Here is a 17612-nt window from a genome sequence, read left to right as displayed (position 1 = left end):
AGTGTCAAAGTTCGTACTGAGGTTTGCATGGATCAATTGTCGGCGCAAGTATAACAGTGAGTGAGAGAGAGAGAGACAGAAGTGGAATTGCACAACAACGGGTGCCAAGTGGCGCCGGGCAAAGTCAGATGCGAGGGTGGACATGCGCACTGTGATCCAAAGCGCGTGGCGGCTCCTGGATCGGCTTGCCGCTCTTCGCAACAGCGAGGAATCGTAACTTTTCCGGAAGAGGTTTGATTCCTGCGCCGCATGTTTAGGGATTTAGAGACGGATTATTACAGATTTTTATGCAAGGAGACGAAACCTCCCTTCCTGGTTTCTGAGGTGACATGGAAAAATCAATGAATGGCGGTTGGAAGGCCGCTTTTGATGTTTACAACTTGTTTACGACTTTTAATCTGCTAAATAATTCAGTCTCGGAAGATAAGGTGTTCCGCCCCATCAACGACAAAATTCAAGCTAATCAAGTTTACAAACCCACTGCCATTCCTGTTTTTTTCCCCTTAGAAAAACATCTCTGTGCAATACCTTTTAGAGCCTCGAAACCGTATTTTATTCAAATCCGAATATTTGGATGGCCCCCCTTTGTCAACCTCTCACTATGTTCCTATTTGTTGCGTATTGCAGAGTTGTTTACAACCTACAAAAAGGCTATATTCTAAAACAGTGGTGCTAAAAGTTTAATAGGGCGCGGGCTGGAATAGATATAGTCAGCAAGATCATCTCCGAACAATGCCGTCAAACGTCCCATCTGAAAGCAGTGAAAAGGTCCAGGCTACAGTACCCAATTGACAATGTGGACTCGTCATCCTGTGCAGGCCCGACTACAAGGATGGCGAGAATGTGTTTTGTAGTTAATCTCAAGATCTTGGGGATCGTACTGACCGGGTGGCGAAGTATTATCTTCAAGCAGGCCACAGACAGGATGCTGATTTGGACCAATCGGTCGGGAATGAAAGGTTTCAGCGCAGCTTCCCTCAATCAGTGAGCCATTACCTTCGAAAACCATCTTACGTGGGAGAGATCGATTGTTGAATTATGGAAGAGAAAAAGAATCTTGGAAAATGCGAGCAAGCCCTAAACTTTTAGGGTAGGGCGAGAGGAGAAATCTCGTTTGAATCCTTGGATGGCGTCGCCGGCGGCGTGGCAACAGCTCCCAGGGCAAGGATCGCCGTCGCAGGGGCACTGGCAAGCAGGCCAAATGCAGCGCGCCGTGTTTCCAGGCTACCCAGCGCCACCGCTCCAGCCGTATCGAGCGCCAAACCAGCTCAATTCTACTCCTCCGGTAAGCCTCACAGTCTAGAAATTCTCACTGGAAAGGCGCGCGCTCTCGCGCAATCTCTCTCGCAGGGCGCCTCCTCGCCAAACCTTCCTCTCTATCAGCCTCCATCGCCATCTGGGCAAATGGGCTCCAGCCCCACGAATGGCACGGGCTACGCGCATGTAAGATGGGACGCTAGCGCTCCTCCGCCATCGATATTTGGAGCACGGCCAACGTCGCAGCCAGCGAGCTCTCCTTTGGTCCAGCCGCCGCCATATCCATCGAACCACCAGTGGATTCTTCCGGGACAACATCCCCAAAGGCCGTTTCTCTATCCACCGACTTTTTCTCTTCCATACCAGAGGCAAGAGCTCCATCCATCGTTCCGGCCAGTGGGCGATCCTTTCCAAGGTGGTGCTGCGTTTGGAGTGTGGGGTGGCAGTGGCATTGATATTTCTGGATCAGCAGCACACCATGAACTTCCAGACTTCCATGCTCACAAAATGCCGGCTGCTGCTGCTGCTACTGGCGAAGACAAAAGTCACACTGCTGTGAGTGATTCTAAATCGGAGAATGCTTTTCCATTTGAAGTGTCTGAGGAAGATGCTTGGGCTGCGCATAAAACAGAAGATGGAGTCATTTACTACTATAATTCTGTTACAGGGGATTCTACGTATGAGAAACCCGCGGGCTTCAAAGGAGAGGTAACTTGTTTTCTTCTTAGTTGTGTGTACTATGTTTGCTTTTACGTTCAGGCTGGCAACGTCACGTCCCAGCCAACTCCAGTGTCCTGGTAAGTTCATCATGAGTTGCATTTGGACCGCAATTCTTATGGGAAATTTTTATTATTTTTCACAGTGAGAAGCTGAGTGGCACGGATTGGTCTCTGGTGACTACAAATGACGGGAAAAAGTATTACTACAATCCTAAAACGCAGGTACTGGGCAATTTTCTTTGCAGCTTTTGCAAAGTCATGACATCTTTTTCTTTTCCTGTAAGGCAACGAGCTGGCAAATCCCTGCAGAGATTGTCGACAAAGGGAAGAAGGACGTGTCTAATGCTCCTGCGGCTTTGACTGGTGGGAGGGAAGCTAAAGGCACATCAAATACGCCGACAGCTCTTGATACAATAAAGAAGAAACTGCAGGAATACTCTGGCGGAATTGCGACAGTCTCAGAACCAGAGGTTGCGAAAGCCGGGGCAGATGATACGTCGAAGGACAAGTCAAAAGAAAACGCTGAAGCATCTACATCAGATTCATCATCAGATAGTGAAGAGGATGGTCCAACTGTAACAAAGGAAGAACGCGTCCGGCAGTTTAAGGTGCATTAATGTAGTACTCTTTGCTCTTTTCTGTTTTTGTTTTTTTTTTCTTGCTTTTTTGTATTCCTTGTAGCTAATTGTTTCCTGTTGTGTTCTGTAGGAAATGTTGAAAGAGAAAGGGGTCGCACCATTTTCGAAATGGGAGAAAGAACTGCCTAAGATTCTCTTTGATCCTCGCTTCAAGGTACGCTTGGACCTCGGTCTGCTTTCTGTTTATTTTGGTTCTGTAGGCTATTGCTGGCCACACTGAAAGGCGTTCAATATTTGAGCATTATGTTCGGACAAGGGCAGAGGAAGAGAGAAAGGAAAAGAGGGCTGCACAAAAGTTGGCTGTTGAAGGTTTCAAACAACTCCTGGACGAGGCAAACTCATCCAATGTAAGACTCCTTTTGCTTTCTTCGTTATTCTTTTTTTCTAATACCCAGGGGTTGCAGGAGTTTTCTGCTAGCACCACATATGAGAACTTTGCTAGCATTTGGAATCAGGATCCCCGTTTTGAAGCTTTGGATCGCAAAGAAAGGGAGACGCTACTCAATGAAAGGTAAACTGAGTACTGCATCAGTAAAGCTTTTGTTGTGTGGATGGTGCAGATGCTAATTTGCACAGTCTTAAGTCTTGATCAGCCAGAGAAAGCCATGGGTTTTTCCTTATGTAGGTGAAATGTGTTCCACTTGCGATCGGTGACAGCAGGTATACTTTGTTTCTGTAATGGAAATCGAGTGTTTGGCCGAAGCTTCTGCACCATCCACCTTTTCAATGATTACATTTCTAACTAGATGTTTCTGCAGGATCTTACCGCTGAAGAAAGCGGAGGAAGAACGTGCTAAAGCGGCCTATGCATCTGTATCCTCTGAGTTCCAGGCTATGCTGAAAGAGAGAAACGACATAACTTCTACTACTCGCTGGTCGAAGGTATTAATCTTGTATAAAAAGGTGTACATTCGCTCAACTTGTCGGTGCAGATCAAAGATCTCGTGAGACATGATCCGCGATGCAAAGCTGTAAGACACGAGGATAGAGAGAACATCTTCAACAGCTACATAGCAGAACTAAGGGCTGCTGAACAGGTAGTCGAGAGAGCTGCGAAAGAAAAACGTGATGAAGAGGTTAGCATGCACAGCTCGCAAGTTTTCGTCCTAAGTCTTACAAGTTTCAACTGTCAGAACAAACTGCGGGAAAGAGAACGAGTGATGCGAAAGCGAAAGGAAAGAACCGAGCAGGAACTCGACAGAGTTAGAGCCAAGGCTCGCCGGAAAGATGCAGTGACTGGTTATCAGGCTCTTCTCACGGAGAAAATCAAAGATGCCGAGGTATGCTCTTGAAAATGCCATGCATCTTATACTTTGATTGTTTTTGCCAGGCATCGTGGACAGAGAGCAAGCCAAAGCTAGAAAAAGACGCTCTTGGACGCGCTACAAACCCAGAGCTAGATGCTGCGGACCGGGAGAGATTATTCAGAGATCACGTCAAGGACCTGTACGAGGTAAACGCTTTTCTCATACTGTTTCAGCCCATTGACGGTTGTTCTACACAGCGGTGTGAGAAGGAATACCGAGCACTCCTGGCAGAGGCTATAACGCTAGACGCGGCCTCGAAGCTGGCGGAAGACGGCAAAGACATCCTGGGCGTGTGGAGCGACGCCAAAGACATGCTCAACTCGGACCATCGCTACAACAGGATGCCCCGGCGAGCTCGAGAAACGTGGTGGCACCGCCATGCTCAAGAGCTCCAGCGCCGGCTCAAACCAAACGACAGGGACAAAGAAAAAGACGATCCAAAAGCCAGAGCTTCTGGTTCTTCATCCAAACGACAGAGATAAGCTCCTGTCTATTATTCTTTCTTTTTTCCTTATTTGGTTAAAACTCTCTCTTTGTTTTTGATATAATTGGAAGAAAGACCCAACGTGTACACAATGTATAAATATCGAAAGCCGCGTTGCGTTCTAAATCTAAAGTTGACGCGAAGTCCTAAGTAAGCTTAAAGTTAGCAGGTAACAGCGGTATAGACCATTCGTCCGTCCGCGGCTTGCTGCAAGCAGTAGAGCTGGTCCCCGATGACAAACATGTTTTGCGGCACTGCTGGAGGAGGTAAAGGATAGTTCGTCGTCTGATCCTGTGCCGACGGCTCCTCGCTTGCAGGATCGAAGTTCTTCAGGGACGAAAAGTCGAAGAGATCGTCCGGGAAGTTGTCGAGCTCGCTGTTGTTGTTGGAGGTCGGATCCATGGCTGCAAAGTCGTGTTCTTCGCTGAAGAAGGGTGTGTTGGCGGCGGCGGCGGCGGCGGTGGAGGAGGAGCCATGATCGTCCAAGTTCGTGGGAGGTAGTCCAAAGTTGACGCTGTTTTGCAAGAGCTGATGGTGGTCGAAGCCCTGGTAGCCGATGAGCTGGTCCTCGTTTGGCGGGAGTGAAACCGAGAGGGGGATCGCTGCCAAGGCCGGTGGTGCGTCGAGAGCTTCGATCTTCGGGAGTTTGAAGCCTGTCTGTGGAAGCTCCAAGCCTCCTGGAAGCTTGAATTCGAGCTTTGGAGCCTTGAGTTTGAGCTTTGGAGCCTTTGATGGAACTTTGATGCCTCGCTCGAGCTTTGGAACCGCCCTGGACGCGGGCTTGAGAGCTTTGGCTTTGGAGCTTTGGAGAAGAGTCGAGCCTTTCTTTGGGGAGGAGGAATCCTTGGGCTTGGATTTGGAGTTGATGTGGTACCTGGGATTGGAGACGTAATCGTTGCGCTTCTCGGAGGCGTAGATGCGAGGCGTCCCTCCTTCTGGCTCCATCTCCAGCATGAGCTCGGCACCGCAAAGGATGTGGATCTCGTCCGCCTTCTTCATCAGGCCGCAAGAGCGCTTGCGAAAGGTTGCGTTGCGATTGCTCTTGACGGTGAGGTACTTGATCTCAATCTTGCAGCGTCCCATCTCTCCCCCTCCCCCGCCAAAAGCCCTCCAAAGTTTCCGGAAGAACCCTAAAAGCGAGGTCCAAATTTGGTGGCCGCCCGGCCTTTATACCGCGATTGTTTAGGGCTTTGGTATTTGCCCGCTTGCCCTAATTTTGCCCCAGCGTGGAAGAAGCAAAGAAAAAGCGTCGCTCTCTCCGATCGCGGGCAGGGCGTCATCGCGATCCATGTCTGGTTAGAAAATCCGGCACACTCGCAATGTAGCTGTAGCGTGCATTGCATTTCCAGGGATTGTAACAAGCAAGGAAGGAATCGATGAGCGCATTTAGGCTCCCTCCTCGAGCCGCGAGGCTTGTTCTCGTCAAATCCCACCGCTGTGTGAGAGATTTCCATCGTTTTCCGCCGCAGAGAATGACTGCCAGCCGCTTGTTCTGCTCGCTAAAACTTGGGAGAGTGAGTGAGCTGTGTAGTGGGAGTGGTAGTAGGCGTCCAAAGCATCATCGGCCTCCTCCTTCCTGGTCCTCACTCTTGTCAAGCTTTGCTTCAGGATGTAAAGACAAAGACTCGACCGGAGCGTCGCCCTCGGACATCGCCAGTGGCCTCAACGAGGTATTGGAGCTCTTTCTTTTCTTTGCTATCTATGCTCGTAAGTTTCATCTTCGCGTTGTAAGCTTCTTTTCCTTGTTCTTCCTATGAATATCTACGCTCGTAAGTTTCTTCTTCAATCCCTGTGTGTGTTGTAAGCTTCTTTCCTTGTTCTCCTTTGTCTATGTTCTTGATTTCCTTGTTCTTCTTATGAATCTATATCTATGCTCGTAAGTTTCTTAAGGTTCTTTTCCTAGTTCTCTTTCATGTTCTTACTGGTTGGCTCTTCATGTTCCAGGTGAAAATGATGACGCAGCTCGAGGAGGCACTGGGGACGCCTTTCGATGTCGGGCCTCAAGTTCCCGCACCAAAGCCTCTGGTAATTGTCATCAGTGGCCCAAGCGGTGTTGGCAAAGACTCTGTCATCAAGGTTTGTGGATTGTCTGGTTTCTCGGGCTGATTTCTCCATGGTTGTGTCTTGTGTAGAGGCTTCAAGAAGTGAGGAAGGAGATACATTTCGTGGTGACCGCCACTAGCAGGCAAAAGCGTCCCGGAGAAGTTCATGGTGTCGACTACTACTTCGTCAGCAAGGAAGAGTTTGAGGAGATGATTGACAAGAAAGAGCTCTTGGAGCATGCGCTGGTCTACGGAGATTATAAAGGGATTCCTAAGAAACAAGTAAGCTGGTCTATCTATCTCTCCTTCGGTTTTTCTAATTTCATGTAGGTGCGAGATTGCTTGGCCGAAGGGAAGGACGTCGTTTTGAGAGTTGACGTCCAAGGAGCTGCCACAGTTCGCTCGATACTCGGCTCCAACGCCGTTTTCATCTACATCGTCGCAGAGTCGGAGTTTGCTCTGGTGAAGAGACTGATAGAAAGAAAGACGGAGAGCATGGAGAAACTGGTGGTGAGAGTAGCAACCGCAAGAGACGAGCTCAAGAGACTGGAAGAGTTTGATTACGCGGTGGTTAACTCGGACGGGCAACTAGAGAGATCAGTGAACGCCATATGCGGGATCATCGACGCGGAAAAGTCTAGAGTGATTCAGAAGCTGGCAAGCATCTAATCGGCAAGTCATTTTCTTTTTTCGTTTTCTTTTCCTCTTATATTCGAAGGCCCCATGCATTTCGATACTTCTCTCGATCTCAAGGTTCGCTTTATGGAAAGTTTTCTTCTTGCCTTCGAAGCTGCTTGCTAACGTTTTCTTCAAGCACGAACGATTCCCGAGCCACCGAATAAAGGTAACAACAAACTTTCTCTTTTGTCACTTGAAGAAAATACCAACGCAGATCTCCTCTTGCATAGATATCCATGAAGAAATCAGTAGCAACAGCAAGTCTGTATTGCTTTCTGGTATCCGGTATGGCGCTGCTGTTCTTTCGCAACTCGAGTCCAGGAACTCGGGAGCAAACCTCTCAGGAACTTTCACTGGGAAAGAACAGCAGCGTAGACGGCTGCAAAGGCAAGAGGGTCTTCGTCTACGATCTCCCCAGTGAATTCAACTCGCAGCTGCTCGAGCGATGCAACTCGGGCATTGTCAACTGGCTCAACTTCTGCGATCACGTCTCCAACGACGGATTTGGACAGCCAGTGCCACAGGAGTTCGAGCCGCTGCTGGGAAAAGGGTGGTACAAGACCGACTCATACATGCTCGAGGTGATCTTCCACCGGAGAATGGCGAGCTACGAGTGCCTCACAGACGATCCAGCTCGAGCAAACGCGTTCTACGTCCCATACTACGCCGGGCTGGACGCCTTGCACTACCTCTACAACCCCGGCGCCAACAAGAGCTTGCATGGAGCCGGGGTGGCGGAGTGGCTCGAGAGGAACGCCGCGAGGAAGTTTTGGGATGAAGAACAGGGCGGCGGCGGTCGAGACCACTTCGTGGTGATGGGAAGAACAGCCTGGGACTTTGGAGCTGGATCAAACCCGGACCTTGATCGCTGGGGGACGCCGATCCTCGCGTCTCCAAAGTTCTCGAGCATGAGCGTGCTGTTCGTGGAGAAGAATCCGTGGGATCCTCGTCGCCGGCAACACGCGGTACCATACCCGACTGCGTTCCATCCGGGCTCTCGCGGCGAGCTGGGCGATTGGGTCGCGAGAGTCCGGGGCTCGCGGAGGAGCTACTTGTTCGCGTTTGCGGGGGCTCCCCGGCCATCGCAGGAAGCGAGCATCCGGAGCTTACTGCTGGATCAGTGCGTGGGCGAGGCGAGCGCGCGGTGCAAATTCGTCGACTGTGGTGAGCGACGCTGCGGACACGATCCGGCGCCCATCGCCGCGGCGTTCCTCAGCGCGGAATTTTGCCTCCAGCCGCGCGGCGATAGCGCCACTCGACGATCCGTGTTTGATGCCATCGTCGCCGGGTGTATCCCGGTGTTCTTCCACGAGGACTCGGCATATTCGCAGTACACGTGGCACCTTCCGGACGATCCGCGTGGCTACTCTGTGTTCGTCCGTGAGGAGGAGATCAAGGGCGGGAACGTGAGCATCTCCGAGGTTCTTGGGAGGTTCCCGCGCGAGGAGGTGGCCGCAATGAGAGCGCGCTTGCTGGAGATGGCGCCCAGATTGATCTACGCGCACGGGGGAGGGTCTGATCGGCTGGAGGGTGATGCGTTTGATGTTGCGATCCAGCGGGTTTTGGAGGAAGCAGCCCATGGGTCGATCGCTCGAGGCTGAAAATTGAAATTGATGAATGGAATCGAGAGAGTTTCTTTCCTCTTCCTCTCCTCTCGAATTGATGTGTTTGCCGCGAATAAGATGATCGAGAAGCACGGCAGGAGTGGAAGCGTCCATCCCGCGCTCGAGATCTTTCGCAAGTTGGGATCGCGAAGGGATTCCTTCAGCTGGGATCTGATGCTCGTGGCGGCGCTTCGCAGCGATCGACTCCAGTTGGCGCGGGAGCTCTTGGCAGCGATGCCGATCCTCACGCCCTGTTCGTGTTCCGCGATGATCACCGCATTGAGTGAGCGTGGGCATTTGCGAGAAGCCGAGCTCTTGTTTGATCGGTTTCCGGGAAGGAATCTTATTGTCTGGACCGCACTGCTGGGAGCGTTTGCACGAAATGGTGGCATTAGCCAGGCAGGGGCTCTGTTTGATTTGATGCCAATGCGAGATTTATATGCATGGAACACAATTCTCTTTGCAAATGCCAAAGGTGGGCATCTTACAAAATGTAGGGAGCTCTTTGAAGAGATCCCAGAAATTAGTATTATATCTTGCACAATAATTATTAGAGAGTTTACAGATCACTCTTTTTCTCTGGAATTCGTAGCTACAGTGTTTGATCAGATGGAATATAGAGATCAAGCTTGCTGGAACGCTATCATTTTTGCATATGCCGAAAGTGGTCAACTGTATACTGCTAGGAAACTGTTTGATTCTTGTCCCGGGCATGACTTAATCTCCTGGAACACGATTCTTGCGGCTTATGCTCGAGCAGGAAACCTTCTCGAAGCAAAAAGAATCTTTAATACGATGCCAGAGCGCAACACGGTGTCCTGGAATACAATGCTCTGGGCATATGCCGTGAAAGGGCATCTTGAGGAGTCTAAATCCGTGTACCAAAACATGCCGGTTCATAGCCTCCAGTCTTCCACCACAATGCTGGCCGCTCTAGCGAATAGTTCCAAACATTTGCGAGACGCAAGGAATATTTTTCATCAACTTCCATTTGTCGATCTTGTCTCGTGCAATGCAATGGTTGCAACTTTGGCCCGTACTGGAGCGCTCGAGGCAGCACGTCATCTTCAAGATTCCACACTCCCCGTCCAAGATTCCTTCTCCTGCACGGCCATGCTTGTAGCATATGCCACATCTGGGCATGTGGGAGAGTCATTACGAGTATTCCATGGAATCCCACTCAGGGACCTTGCCAGCTGGACCGCAATGCTGGTCGCATATGCCCAGGAAGGGCATCTCGATCTCGCTAGATCTATATTCGACAAAATGCCGGAGCGTAGCCTGGTTTCGTGTAGCGCGATGCTAAATGCCTACTCGCAAAACGGGCAGTTTACCATGGCACTGGAGCTTTTCTACGAGACCAATCTCATCGTAGATCATGACAATGCTTCATTCTCCCCAATCTTAATCTCTTCCAGCAGCAGTGGCGTCAACACCAGCAAGAGATTCTTCCTTTCCATGAAATTTGATCATAGCCTGGAACCCACAAAGCAGCACTACTCTTGCTTGTTAGGCATCCTTGCCAGGGCTGGGTATCTTGACGACGCAAGAGAACTCTTGACGACCATGGCATTTGCACCTGATTCCCTGGAATGGAGATGCCTTCTATCGAATTGCATTGCCCACAATGATCTTGCCATTGGATCCTTGGCGGCCGCACAGCTTGGTGGAGAAGATGTGACTGCCTACACACTCTTTGCAAATGCCCTAAACCATACATAGAGATAGAAAAATGTGGTCCCCGGGTTCGTTGTACAAGTTAGAATAGTTCCCAAGGTTATATATTCGATTTTTTTGTTATTGCTGGAACATCAATGTTCTAACCATGTGCTGCGTAAAGTTTGGTTAAAGTACGACATCAATGATGCAATGCTAGATCAACACAGCAATGCTGATTGTGATTTTTACTTCGCAGTGAAAAAAAATCACTCAAAAAGGTAAAAGGTGTGTTGTGAAAAACAGCTGGCCGGTAATTAACAAGAGACAATGACGCACCAGCCTATACGTTCCCTGGATTTACTTGTCTGGGCTGTGGGATAAGATGGGAAGTTATAGGCTGGTGTTCGTAAAGACTGCATGCTCTTCCATTCCTTTCCTCTATGAAAGTATGAAAGCCTCACACACAACCGACCCTTTCTCTCTGTAGTAGTGTTTATACTTCCTCGTTTAGGGCTTTGAATGGAGCAGCGGCATTTAAGAGAGCAGCGTGGCGCCTTGAATCGCGTCTCCAGCAATCGCAGCAGCGGTAGCGACGATCCATCAAGATCGATGGAGATCACAAGGCGCTCGTGCTCGTGTTCCCGGCCGCGAAATCTCTAGCGCCGGTAAGCTCGGATTTTACCTGTCGGAGATTTCGCTCTCTCTTCTTTCTCGGGGATTTCGAGCGATTTCTTATTCCTTTGATTGATCTCCAGGTTCCGGGCGAGATTTCTTAGCGGATAAGCGGAGATTATGGTGGATCGCCAGAGCAGCTGCGTGCCTTGTCCTTGCCCTGTCAGTGCCAGATTCCACCCTCATTCCTTCTTTGCCGTGGAATAGACCAGCTCGCTAACGCGACGGTGTGTCGGCAAGCCGCAGCTCTTCTGATCAGAGGCCCACAGGAACTGCGCTTTAACTCAATGCCGGATGGAAAGGTTATAGGGACAAAGCTATAGTCGCCACTCCCTCGGCGCGATTATGCTCCCTGTGGAACAGGCTATGGCGGACAGGTTACGGTGCTCAGTGAAGAGAGTCCTCTCCGGATCTTCGTCCGGGCAATGCAGATCTACCAAGATGAGATAGCGGGCTTGTAATGTAGGTGGCTCAAGTTTCTTTGGATCAAGGGAAGGGGAGTTCTTTAAAGAGGGAGCGTTATGGCGTGCATTTAGTTTCTTGAGGAGCAGACCACACAGGGTAACAGGAAAAGGCGGATTCAATGGCAATGGAGTCCAGGATGGATCAGTACGAGATTATGGAGCAGGTTGGGAGAGGGGCATTTGGTTCTGCGATACTCGTCAATCACAAAATCGAGAAGAAGAAGTGAGTGCTGAGAATTGGCTAAGATTTTTCTTCTTGGCTGATGAAGTGTGTTCTCTTGCAGATATGTGTTGAAGAAAATCAGGCTTGCGCGACAGACTGATAGGTGCAGGAGATCTGCTCATCAAGAGGTAAAGCCTTTTCCTTTCTGGATTCCTTTCACGAGACAGAATTTGTGTAAATTTCGAAGATGGCACTTATCGCTGGGATAACTCATCCGTACATTGTCGACCACAAGGAATCCTGGGTCGAAAAGGTGAGTGTTGCTCTTTGATCTGTTCAGCTTATGGACTATAACTGGATGTAACAGGGATGCTATGTTTGCATCGTTACTGGATATTGTGAAGGGGGTGATATGTAAGTCATTTGAACCGTAAGAGGGTGCTCCTTTACGTCTCTACAGAGCACTAAAATGAGTTTGACTTCTTGCCAGGGCCGAGATGATCAGAAGATCCAACGGAACGTTCTTTCCTGAAGAGGTTTTTATAGCTCTATCCATAGCAACAAGAAGCAATCACCGCTTTTGAAATTTTGCAGAAGCTGTGCAGGTGGTTTACGCAGCTTCTTCTAGCTGTGGAATACCTTCATTCGAATCACGTACTACATCGTGACTTGAAGGTAGGCACCGTTTTGAACGCTGACAGAATTTGGTTTCAAGCTCTTCTACTTTTCAGTGCTCGAACATATTTTTGACAAAAGATCAAGACATTCGACTTGGTATGCCAGTTTCAGTTCATTTTGCTTGCTACTTGCTGACGCATATTTTTTATATGAGCAGGAGATTTTGGCCTTGCCAAATTGCTTAAAGCAGATGATCTAGCTTCATCTGTAAGTTCTATTCTGTTTTGGCAGCGAATTTGACAGGAAGAAAACATTGCAGGTGGTTGGGACCCCAAATTATATGTGCCCGGAACTTCTTGCCGACATCCCATATGGCTTCAAATCAGATATATGGTCGTTAGGTATGCTGATGATGGTTCCAAGCTTGTCGCATTGATTTTCTTGATCTTTTGAAATGCTAGGATGTTGTATGTATGAGATGGCTGCTCACCGACCTGCTTTCAAAGCCTTCGTAAGTTATGTACCGAAGCTTTCCCAATGATTTACCAATTTATCTTGCAGGATATGCAAGGATTGATCAGTAAAATCAACAAGTCTACTGTAGGACCTCTACCCAACAACTATTCCAATACCTTGTAAGTCTTTATAAAGCGTAGCGGCCTCTTATTACTTACTGTTACTTGCCTGCAGAAAGTCCATAATCAGGAGCATGCTGAGGAAAAATCCAGAACATCGCCCAACGGTAGGTTGTAGGCATGTCTTATATTTGTTCTAATGGATTTATAAATCAATAGGCAGGAGATCTGCTTCGTCATCCACATCTGCAGGCACATGTTACACTATGCCAAACTCAAGTTAGCCTTCTCAAATCTTCTACACCGGATAGGCAGTCAAAACACCGACCTCAAAACGGAGATGCCAGTCGAATAAGCAACTCGAGCAGTGGCAAGGACAGCTATAACAGTGGAAAGAGCAGTCCTTGCAGAACTTTCGACTCTAGTGATTGTCGCTGGGGTGGTGCTCAAGATAACATGGTAGATTGCTCCAGTCCAATATGGAACGACGCTGCTTCTGGAAAAGAAACGTCGAGATCGTCCAGTCAGTACCTTTCGGCTAATGCCTTGCCACTGTCACCGACAGAAGATACGGATCTACAAGACGTAGCATGGGCCGAGGACAGCCGCATGGGAAAGCGGCACCACTGTGCTATTTCGAAGGGAACGGAAAACACCTCGACTGAAAAGGATGAGGGGGATGAGAAGTTTCCAATCAGCAGCTCACCGGCTAGAGTGACTCATGTTAGCCGTGCTATAGCTTCTCCGCCTTCCCGGACTCCTGAAAGATCGAGAATGAAAACAGACGTCGGGTACAAAGCAACTCAAATACCACTACCAAAGCACATAGTAAGCTTTGTTTGCTATTATTATGTTTCTTACTGGTGCTTACTTGTTCAGGCTAAAGTGAAAGCCGAGCTTGTTGCCACACCTGTCTTCGCTCTACAACCTGTCGAAGAAAAACTCCCAGCTGCAAAAGCCACACGTTCTCCGGCTTTTGGAAGTCCAGCTCAAAGGTCTACTCTGCCGAAGGCGTCCGCTGGAAGAAGAAGTTCCTCGCCACTAAGAAGTCGAATTCCGGCAGCGAGCAACTTCCAGAACGGAACGCCTGTGAGCAATACGTACAAGAATCGAATTTTTGAGGACGCCGCATGCGATGCTCCAGTCTCGACTGAGCCATCAAAACTCGCACCTTTCCATCCTCGGGTGGCGAATACTACCAAACGCGGTGAGTTTGTTGTCGACGAGCAGCTTTCTTCTGTTCAGTCCGATTCGGATCAGGTACTTGGCTCGGTCAGTGGGGAGTCTCCAGATGTTTCGATGAACGCACCAAGGCTGGATTTGATTCCAGAGTTCCCTCTCGCCAGAGCGGAAACTCTCTGTGGTGTTACCGAAGCAGTCGCCAGAGACTCGGCAGCAACTGACAGGTTTCAAGCTCCGGAACCATCAGTTGGGCAGTCTCACTTCAAAATGGAGTCTCCATGGCTGAGCTACAAGAAGATCGACTCTTCGCCAACTTTTCTAAGAATGAACGGGTTCCCGCCTCAGCCTCCATCTCCAGCACTCCCTGCGGTGATGCAACAAGAAAAGCCAAGCTACTCGTCGACGTGTGACTATGAAGAAGACAATCTCCGGGAAAGCACCAAATCAGTGACCAAGCTGCTGAATAGTTTCCAGAGGGTGGACGCCGAGGACAAGCCAGAGGAGAAAGAAGCGATCCTCCGTCCGGAAACGCCGTGTGCATGCTCCGAAGACCAGGACAAGCCTGCGGCGGCCATGATGGATCGAGAGTGCGAGTCGGAAGAGCTGGCGGACAGGTCGACGGAGAAGGAGACGGTCTCTTCCTCGTACAAGTCCTACGACTGCGAGAGCGAGCAAGGCGGCAGCAACAACAGGTCCCAGGAGAAAGGCACCATACAGGTCTACGACAAGTCCCCGGTCCAGGTCCGGCCAGCTTACAACGACGTGATTCACGTCATCCGCCACAGCACGTTTCGGATCGGATCGGGAGAGCAACAGCAGCAGCAGCAGTCGGATCATCCGCTCGACAGCAGCGAGTTGGAGCTGCCAGGCAAAGTTGACATTGGATGCTCGGTGATCGAGCTCCAGAGCTCGGACAAGGACGTCCTCTCGGTCTCTTCGTCGGGTACGACGGTGAGCAGCAGCCATCCATGCCCGCCAACGCCGGAGGTGTTAGTGTCACAGCAGCAAGCAAGCGAGGAGAACCGATCGAGCAGCAAAGGGATCGACGTGAAATCGTTCCGGCAGAGGGCGGAGGCGCTGGAGGGGCTGCTGGAGCTGTGCGCGCAGCTGCTGTCGCAGCACCGGCTGGACGAGCTGGCCATCGTGCTGAGGCCGTTTGGCAGCGACAAGGTCTCTCCGCGCGAGACGGCCATCTGGCTTACGCGCAGCCTCAAGGGAGTTTTGCAAGCGGAGGATCACAACATCCCAGATCATACATAGCTTTTTGTGAAAAAAAAAAAAAAAAACAGAAGATACGAATGCTTTGATATTGTTTTCATTCATAACCACACTCTCGCGCCAAATGAGGCCACAGACTTGTCGGAAGAGCTGAGCGTGAAGATCTTCACGGCGGACATCATCTATCACTTGTTTGACCAGTTCATCGCGTCCTTGGCGAACGCAAAGGAGGACGAGAGAAGGGATGCGGCCGAGGAGGCCGTATTCCCGTGCATTTGCCCAACTGCGTCTTCAACAAAATGGATTCGATCATTGTCGGGGTGGGCGTTGCAAAGGTTCATGCGCTCTGTCTTTGTTCTGATTCTGATGTTTTTTCTTCCCATGACCACGTTCCGGGGAAGGAGTTCGTCGATCTTGGCAGAATTCCGTCGCTGGAAATCAATCACAAGATGGTTGATGTTGCTGGGACGAGGTAGCAATGAAGGTAAGGTTTAGGGAGTTCTTCTGTGGACGAATTGTCTCAGATCATGGGTGAGAGGATGTCTGGAAGGGCCATATCACGCGGACATCGATCGATGTGTTGAAAGCCAACTACAAAGTACGTGTGCATGGTGGAACTCGCTGCATCTTAATGCTCATCTGTAGACTGAGCTTACAGGCGATGAGTGGAAGCTCGTTGTTCTTGCGAATCTTATTCATATTTGTCCAAAAACATTCGTTTACCGTACACATCGTAAGTACTTAGACACTTTAATGCCCTAAAAAAGGAAGTGGTAAGCAAGCGAGTTTGAGCTGAAATACTTCGAGTCTCCCACTTCTCTGGTACCTTCTTCTTCGCCGACCAACAAGCCCGAGACTGTAGCCTGGCGACCAAGGAGGGCCGGGCCGCCATCGCCACCACCTTCGAGTATAACGTGGAACCCAAGGCCGCTATCGCCACCACCTTCGACCATAACAAGGCCCCTTGGCTTGGGCACCTCTCCGCCTACTGCGTCGTCAGCACCATCTTCAGCAGCAGCAGCATTCGTGGCATCACCCGGTGTGCTCGCGGCAGGCATCGTCATGCTCCTGCTCGCGCTGGTAGCCATCGTCACTGGAGTCTGGATACTCTTGAAGAGGAGAAGGAACAAGGTGCACGACGACATCTTCGTGGAGTATGGCCATCAGCCTGGCAGTGGCAACAGCGGCAGCAGCAGCAGCCAGCAGGAGCACCTCATTAATATTCCCCCGACCAAAGTATATCATCGCAGTTGAATGCCGGTAGGCAGAAGGCGGATGCTGACCCCCTAATTCGCGAGCTCCTGAGGCCACCAAGGCGGCTGCCACCGTCTGCTCTTCCTGGTGCTCGCCACAAGTCTGCATCCGGAAACGATCAACTCTTTCGTGCTGCTGATCCAGTACATGGCCAGCAGGGAAGCCGGGAAAACGTCATGATGGAGGATCCTCTCGTCGTCTTTCCTGCGTATGAAGTTGACGAGAAGCCAAGGCTGTTCTCAGCCACTCCGGAGGATGATCCACTCTTCTCGACTGGTGGCTACTCTCATTATCCAGCAGGCGAGGCTCCAAACGAGCTCCCAGTGCGCCTATCATCTAGACACGACGGGGTTCCAGAGCAGTTTCATGGACGGGAAGAAGGACGAAAGGTGGCGGATCGTTCTGGCACCGTGTTCGATCCTGGAGATGTCGCAGCACTGGCAAAGAAGCGGGCTGAGATGGAGAAACAAATGCAGAAGTTCATCATGATGGACCCCCGCATCCGGCCTTTTTCCCACAGGTTAGTAGTCTCTGCACTTGAGCTGACAATATGGACTGATGAAGCTGAATCGATCAGGAAGCGCGATGTGGAGAACAGCCCCGAGATCACTAGCAACGAAAACCTCGTCCGGAAAGTGACAGCCAATGATCCCAAGCGGGTCAAGAGTAATTTGGAGCTGGAGCCATCTGCTCTGGGGCACGCTTCTCTGACAGGTGAAAACGCCGACCAGGTACGAGCCTTTCTGTATCCTGGTGAATTCTTCCACCTCTGAGAGACAGGGAATTTGACGAGGTACGTTTCTTCGAAGTCAATTTGTATAGATGTTACTCTTTGATTGCAGGCACTGCAACAGACAAAACCAAGTGAAAAACAAAAAGAATGAACGAAAGCTCGTCATTTATCTGGCTTTCGGCTTGAGTAAGTCTCAGAAGGTCCTCTTACCTTCCTCGCTTTTCATCAGGGTACAAAAGTTTAAGAAGAACCATCAATCATTAATATACAATTAGCCAGGATGATCACATATTTTTTTTTTTTTCAAATTTTAGAAATCTAAACTATAGATGCTTTAGTTGGTGA

The 17612-nt window shown here is 50.0% G+C and overlaps 6 protein-coding genes across 7 annotated transcripts; 5 read left to right on the top strand and 1 right to left on the bottom strand.

The window, feature by feature from the left end:
- The first annotated feature begins 1070 nt into the window (after positions 1 to 1070).
- On the top strand, positions 1071 to 4548 carry LOC9652514 (pre-mRNA-processing protein 40C). The gene is made up of 13 exons (XM_024670950.1): positions 1071 to 1285; positions 1351 to 1965; positions 2017 to 2054; positions 2120 to 2198; positions 2261 to 2584; positions 2685 to 2768; positions 2815 to 2961; positions 3019 to 3125; positions 3373 to 3496; positions 3547 to 3690; positions 3748 to 3894; positions 3945 to 4067; positions 4119 to 4548. Exons 1-13 carry the CDS (start codon positions 1127 to 1129, stop codon positions 4401 to 4403), a joined length of 2376 nt encoding a protein of 791 aa, XP_024526718.1. The 5' UTR covers positions 1071 to 1126; the 3' UTR covers positions 4404 to 4548.
- Positions 4549 to 4567: 19 nt separating this feature from the next.
- On the bottom strand, positions 4568 to 5488 carry LOC9634046 (developmental protein SEPALLATA 3). The gene has a single exon (XM_002966284.1). The coding sequence runs from the start codon at positions 5486 to 5488 to the stop codon at positions 4568 to 4570; it is 921 nt and encodes a 306-aa protein (XP_002966330.1).
- A 123-nt stretch (positions 5489 to 5611) lies between these two features.
- LOC9634045 (guanylate kinase 2, chloroplastic/mitochondrial) lies at positions 5612 to 7183 on the top strand. Of its 2 annotated transcripts, XM_024671438.1 has the most exons (5): positions 5612 to 5700; positions 6014 to 6075; positions 6350 to 6481; positions 6538 to 6729; positions 6778 to 7183. In XM_024671438.1, the coding sequence occupies exons 1-5, from the start codon at positions 5694 to 5696 to the stop codon at positions 7114 to 7116; spliced, it is 732 nt and encodes a 243-aa protein (XP_024527206.1). In that variant the 5' UTR covers positions 5612 to 5693; the 3' UTR covers positions 7117 to 7183. The 2 variants fall into 2 exon arrangements, with proteins under 2 accessions (XP_024527206.1, XP_002966691.2); XM_002966645.2 differs by having other exon boundaries at positions 5612 to 6075.
- Positions 7184 to 7215: 32 nt separating this feature from the next.
- Positions 7216 to 8769, top strand: LOC9634044 (probable xyloglucan galactosyltransferase GT11). The gene is made up of 2 exons (XM_002966644.2): positions 7216 to 7291; positions 7356 to 8769. The coding sequence occupies exon 2, from the start codon at positions 7362 to 7364 to the stop codon at positions 8724 to 8726; it is 1365 nt and encodes a 454-aa protein (XP_002966690.1). The 5' UTR covers positions 7216 to 7291; positions 7356 to 7361; the 3' UTR covers positions 8727 to 8769.
- Positions 8770 to 8807: 38 nt separating this feature from the next.
- LOC112345214 (pentatricopeptide repeat-containing protein At4g02750-like) lies at positions 8808 to 10451 on the top strand. The gene has a single exon (XM_024671543.1). The coding sequence runs from the start codon at positions 8808 to 8810 to the stop codon at positions 10449 to 10451; it is 1644 nt and encodes a 547-aa protein (XP_024527311.1).
- A 314-nt stretch (positions 10452 to 10765) lies between these two features.
- LOC9634043 (serine/threonine-protein kinase Nek4) lies at positions 10766 to 15424 on the top strand. The gene is made up of 15 exons (XM_024671228.1): positions 10766 to 11053; positions 11144 to 11747; positions 11809 to 11875; positions 11935 to 12000; positions 12055 to 12101; positions 12178 to 12223; positions 12282 to 12362; positions 12419 to 12461; positions 12523 to 12572; positions 12625 to 12706; positions 12767 to 12816; positions 12867 to 12940; positions 12996 to 13047; positions 13100 to 13708; positions 13760 to 15424. Exons 2-15 carry the CDS (start codon positions 11644 to 11646, stop codon positions 15320 to 15322), a joined length of 2934 nt encoding a protein of 977 aa, XP_024526996.1. The 5' UTR covers positions 10766 to 11053; positions 11144 to 11643; the 3' UTR covers positions 15323 to 15424.
- Positions 15425 to 17612: the final 2188 nt, after the last annotated feature.

This window comes from Selaginella moellendorffii, unplaced genomic scaffold (assembly GCF_000143415.4).
Source record: "Selaginella moellendorffii unplaced genomic scaffold, v1.0 SELMOscaffold_7, whole genome shotgun sequence".
NCBI lineage: Eukaryota > Viridiplantae > Streptophyta > Lycopodiopsida > Selaginellales > Selaginellaceae > Selaginella > Selaginella moellendorffii.
The sequence above is the reverse complement of the archived record's forward strand: the minus strand, read 5'-3'. Positions and strand labels throughout refer to the sequence as shown.

Excerpts from the sequence above, each read along its gene's own strand:
- LOC9652514 (XM_024670950.1), top strand. The coding sequence starts at position 1,127 with ATGGCGTCGCCGGCGGCGTGGCAACAGCTCCCAGGGCAAGGATCGCCG. Across the intron at positions 3,126-3,372 it reads GAGACGCTACTCAATGAAAG|GATCTTACCGCTGAAGAAAG; the intron begins GTAAACTGAGTA and ends ATGTTTCTGCAG. Across the intron at positions 3,691-3,747 it reads AAGAAAAACGTGATGAAGAG|AACAAACTGCGGGAAAGAGA; the intron begins GTTAGCATGCAC and ends TTCAACTGTCAG.
- LOC9634046 (XM_002966284.1), bottom strand. The coding sequence starts at position 5,488 with ATGGGACGCTGCAAGATTGAGATCAAGTACCTCACCGTCAAGAGCAAT.
- LOC9634045 (XM_002966645.2), top strand. The coding sequence starts at position 5,782 with ATGAGCGCATTTAGGCTCCCTCCTCGAGCCGCGAGGCTTGTTCTCGTC. Across the intron at positions 6,076-6,349 it reads TCGCCAGTGGCCTCAACGAG|GTGAAAATGATGACGCAGCT; the intron begins GTATTGGAGCTC and ends TTCATGTTCCAG. Across the intron at positions 6,730-6,777 it reads AAGGGATTCCTAAGAAACAA|GTGCGAGATTGCTTGGCCGA; the intron begins GTAAGCTGGTCT and ends AATTTCATGTAG.
- LOC9634044 (XM_002966644.2), top strand. The coding sequence starts at position 7,362 with ATGAAGAAATCAGTAGCAACAGCAAGTCTGTATTGCTTTCTGGTATCC.
- LOC112345214 (XM_024671543.1), top strand. The coding sequence starts at position 8,808 with ATGATCGAGAAGCACGGCAGGAGTGGAAGCGTCCATCCCGCGCTCGAG.
- LOC9634043 (XM_024671228.1), top strand. The coding sequence starts at position 11,644 with ATGGCAATGGAGTCCAGGATGGATCAGTACGAGATTATGGAGCAGGTT. Across the intron at positions 12,224-12,281 it reads GAACGTTCTTTCCTGAAGAG|AAGCTGTGCAGGTGGTTTAC; the intron begins GTTTTTATAGCT and ends GAAATTTTGCAG. Across the intron at positions 13,048-13,099 it reads ATCCAGAACATCGCCCAACG|GCAGGAGATCTGCTTCGTCA; the intron begins GTAGGTTGTAGG and ends ATAAATCAATAG.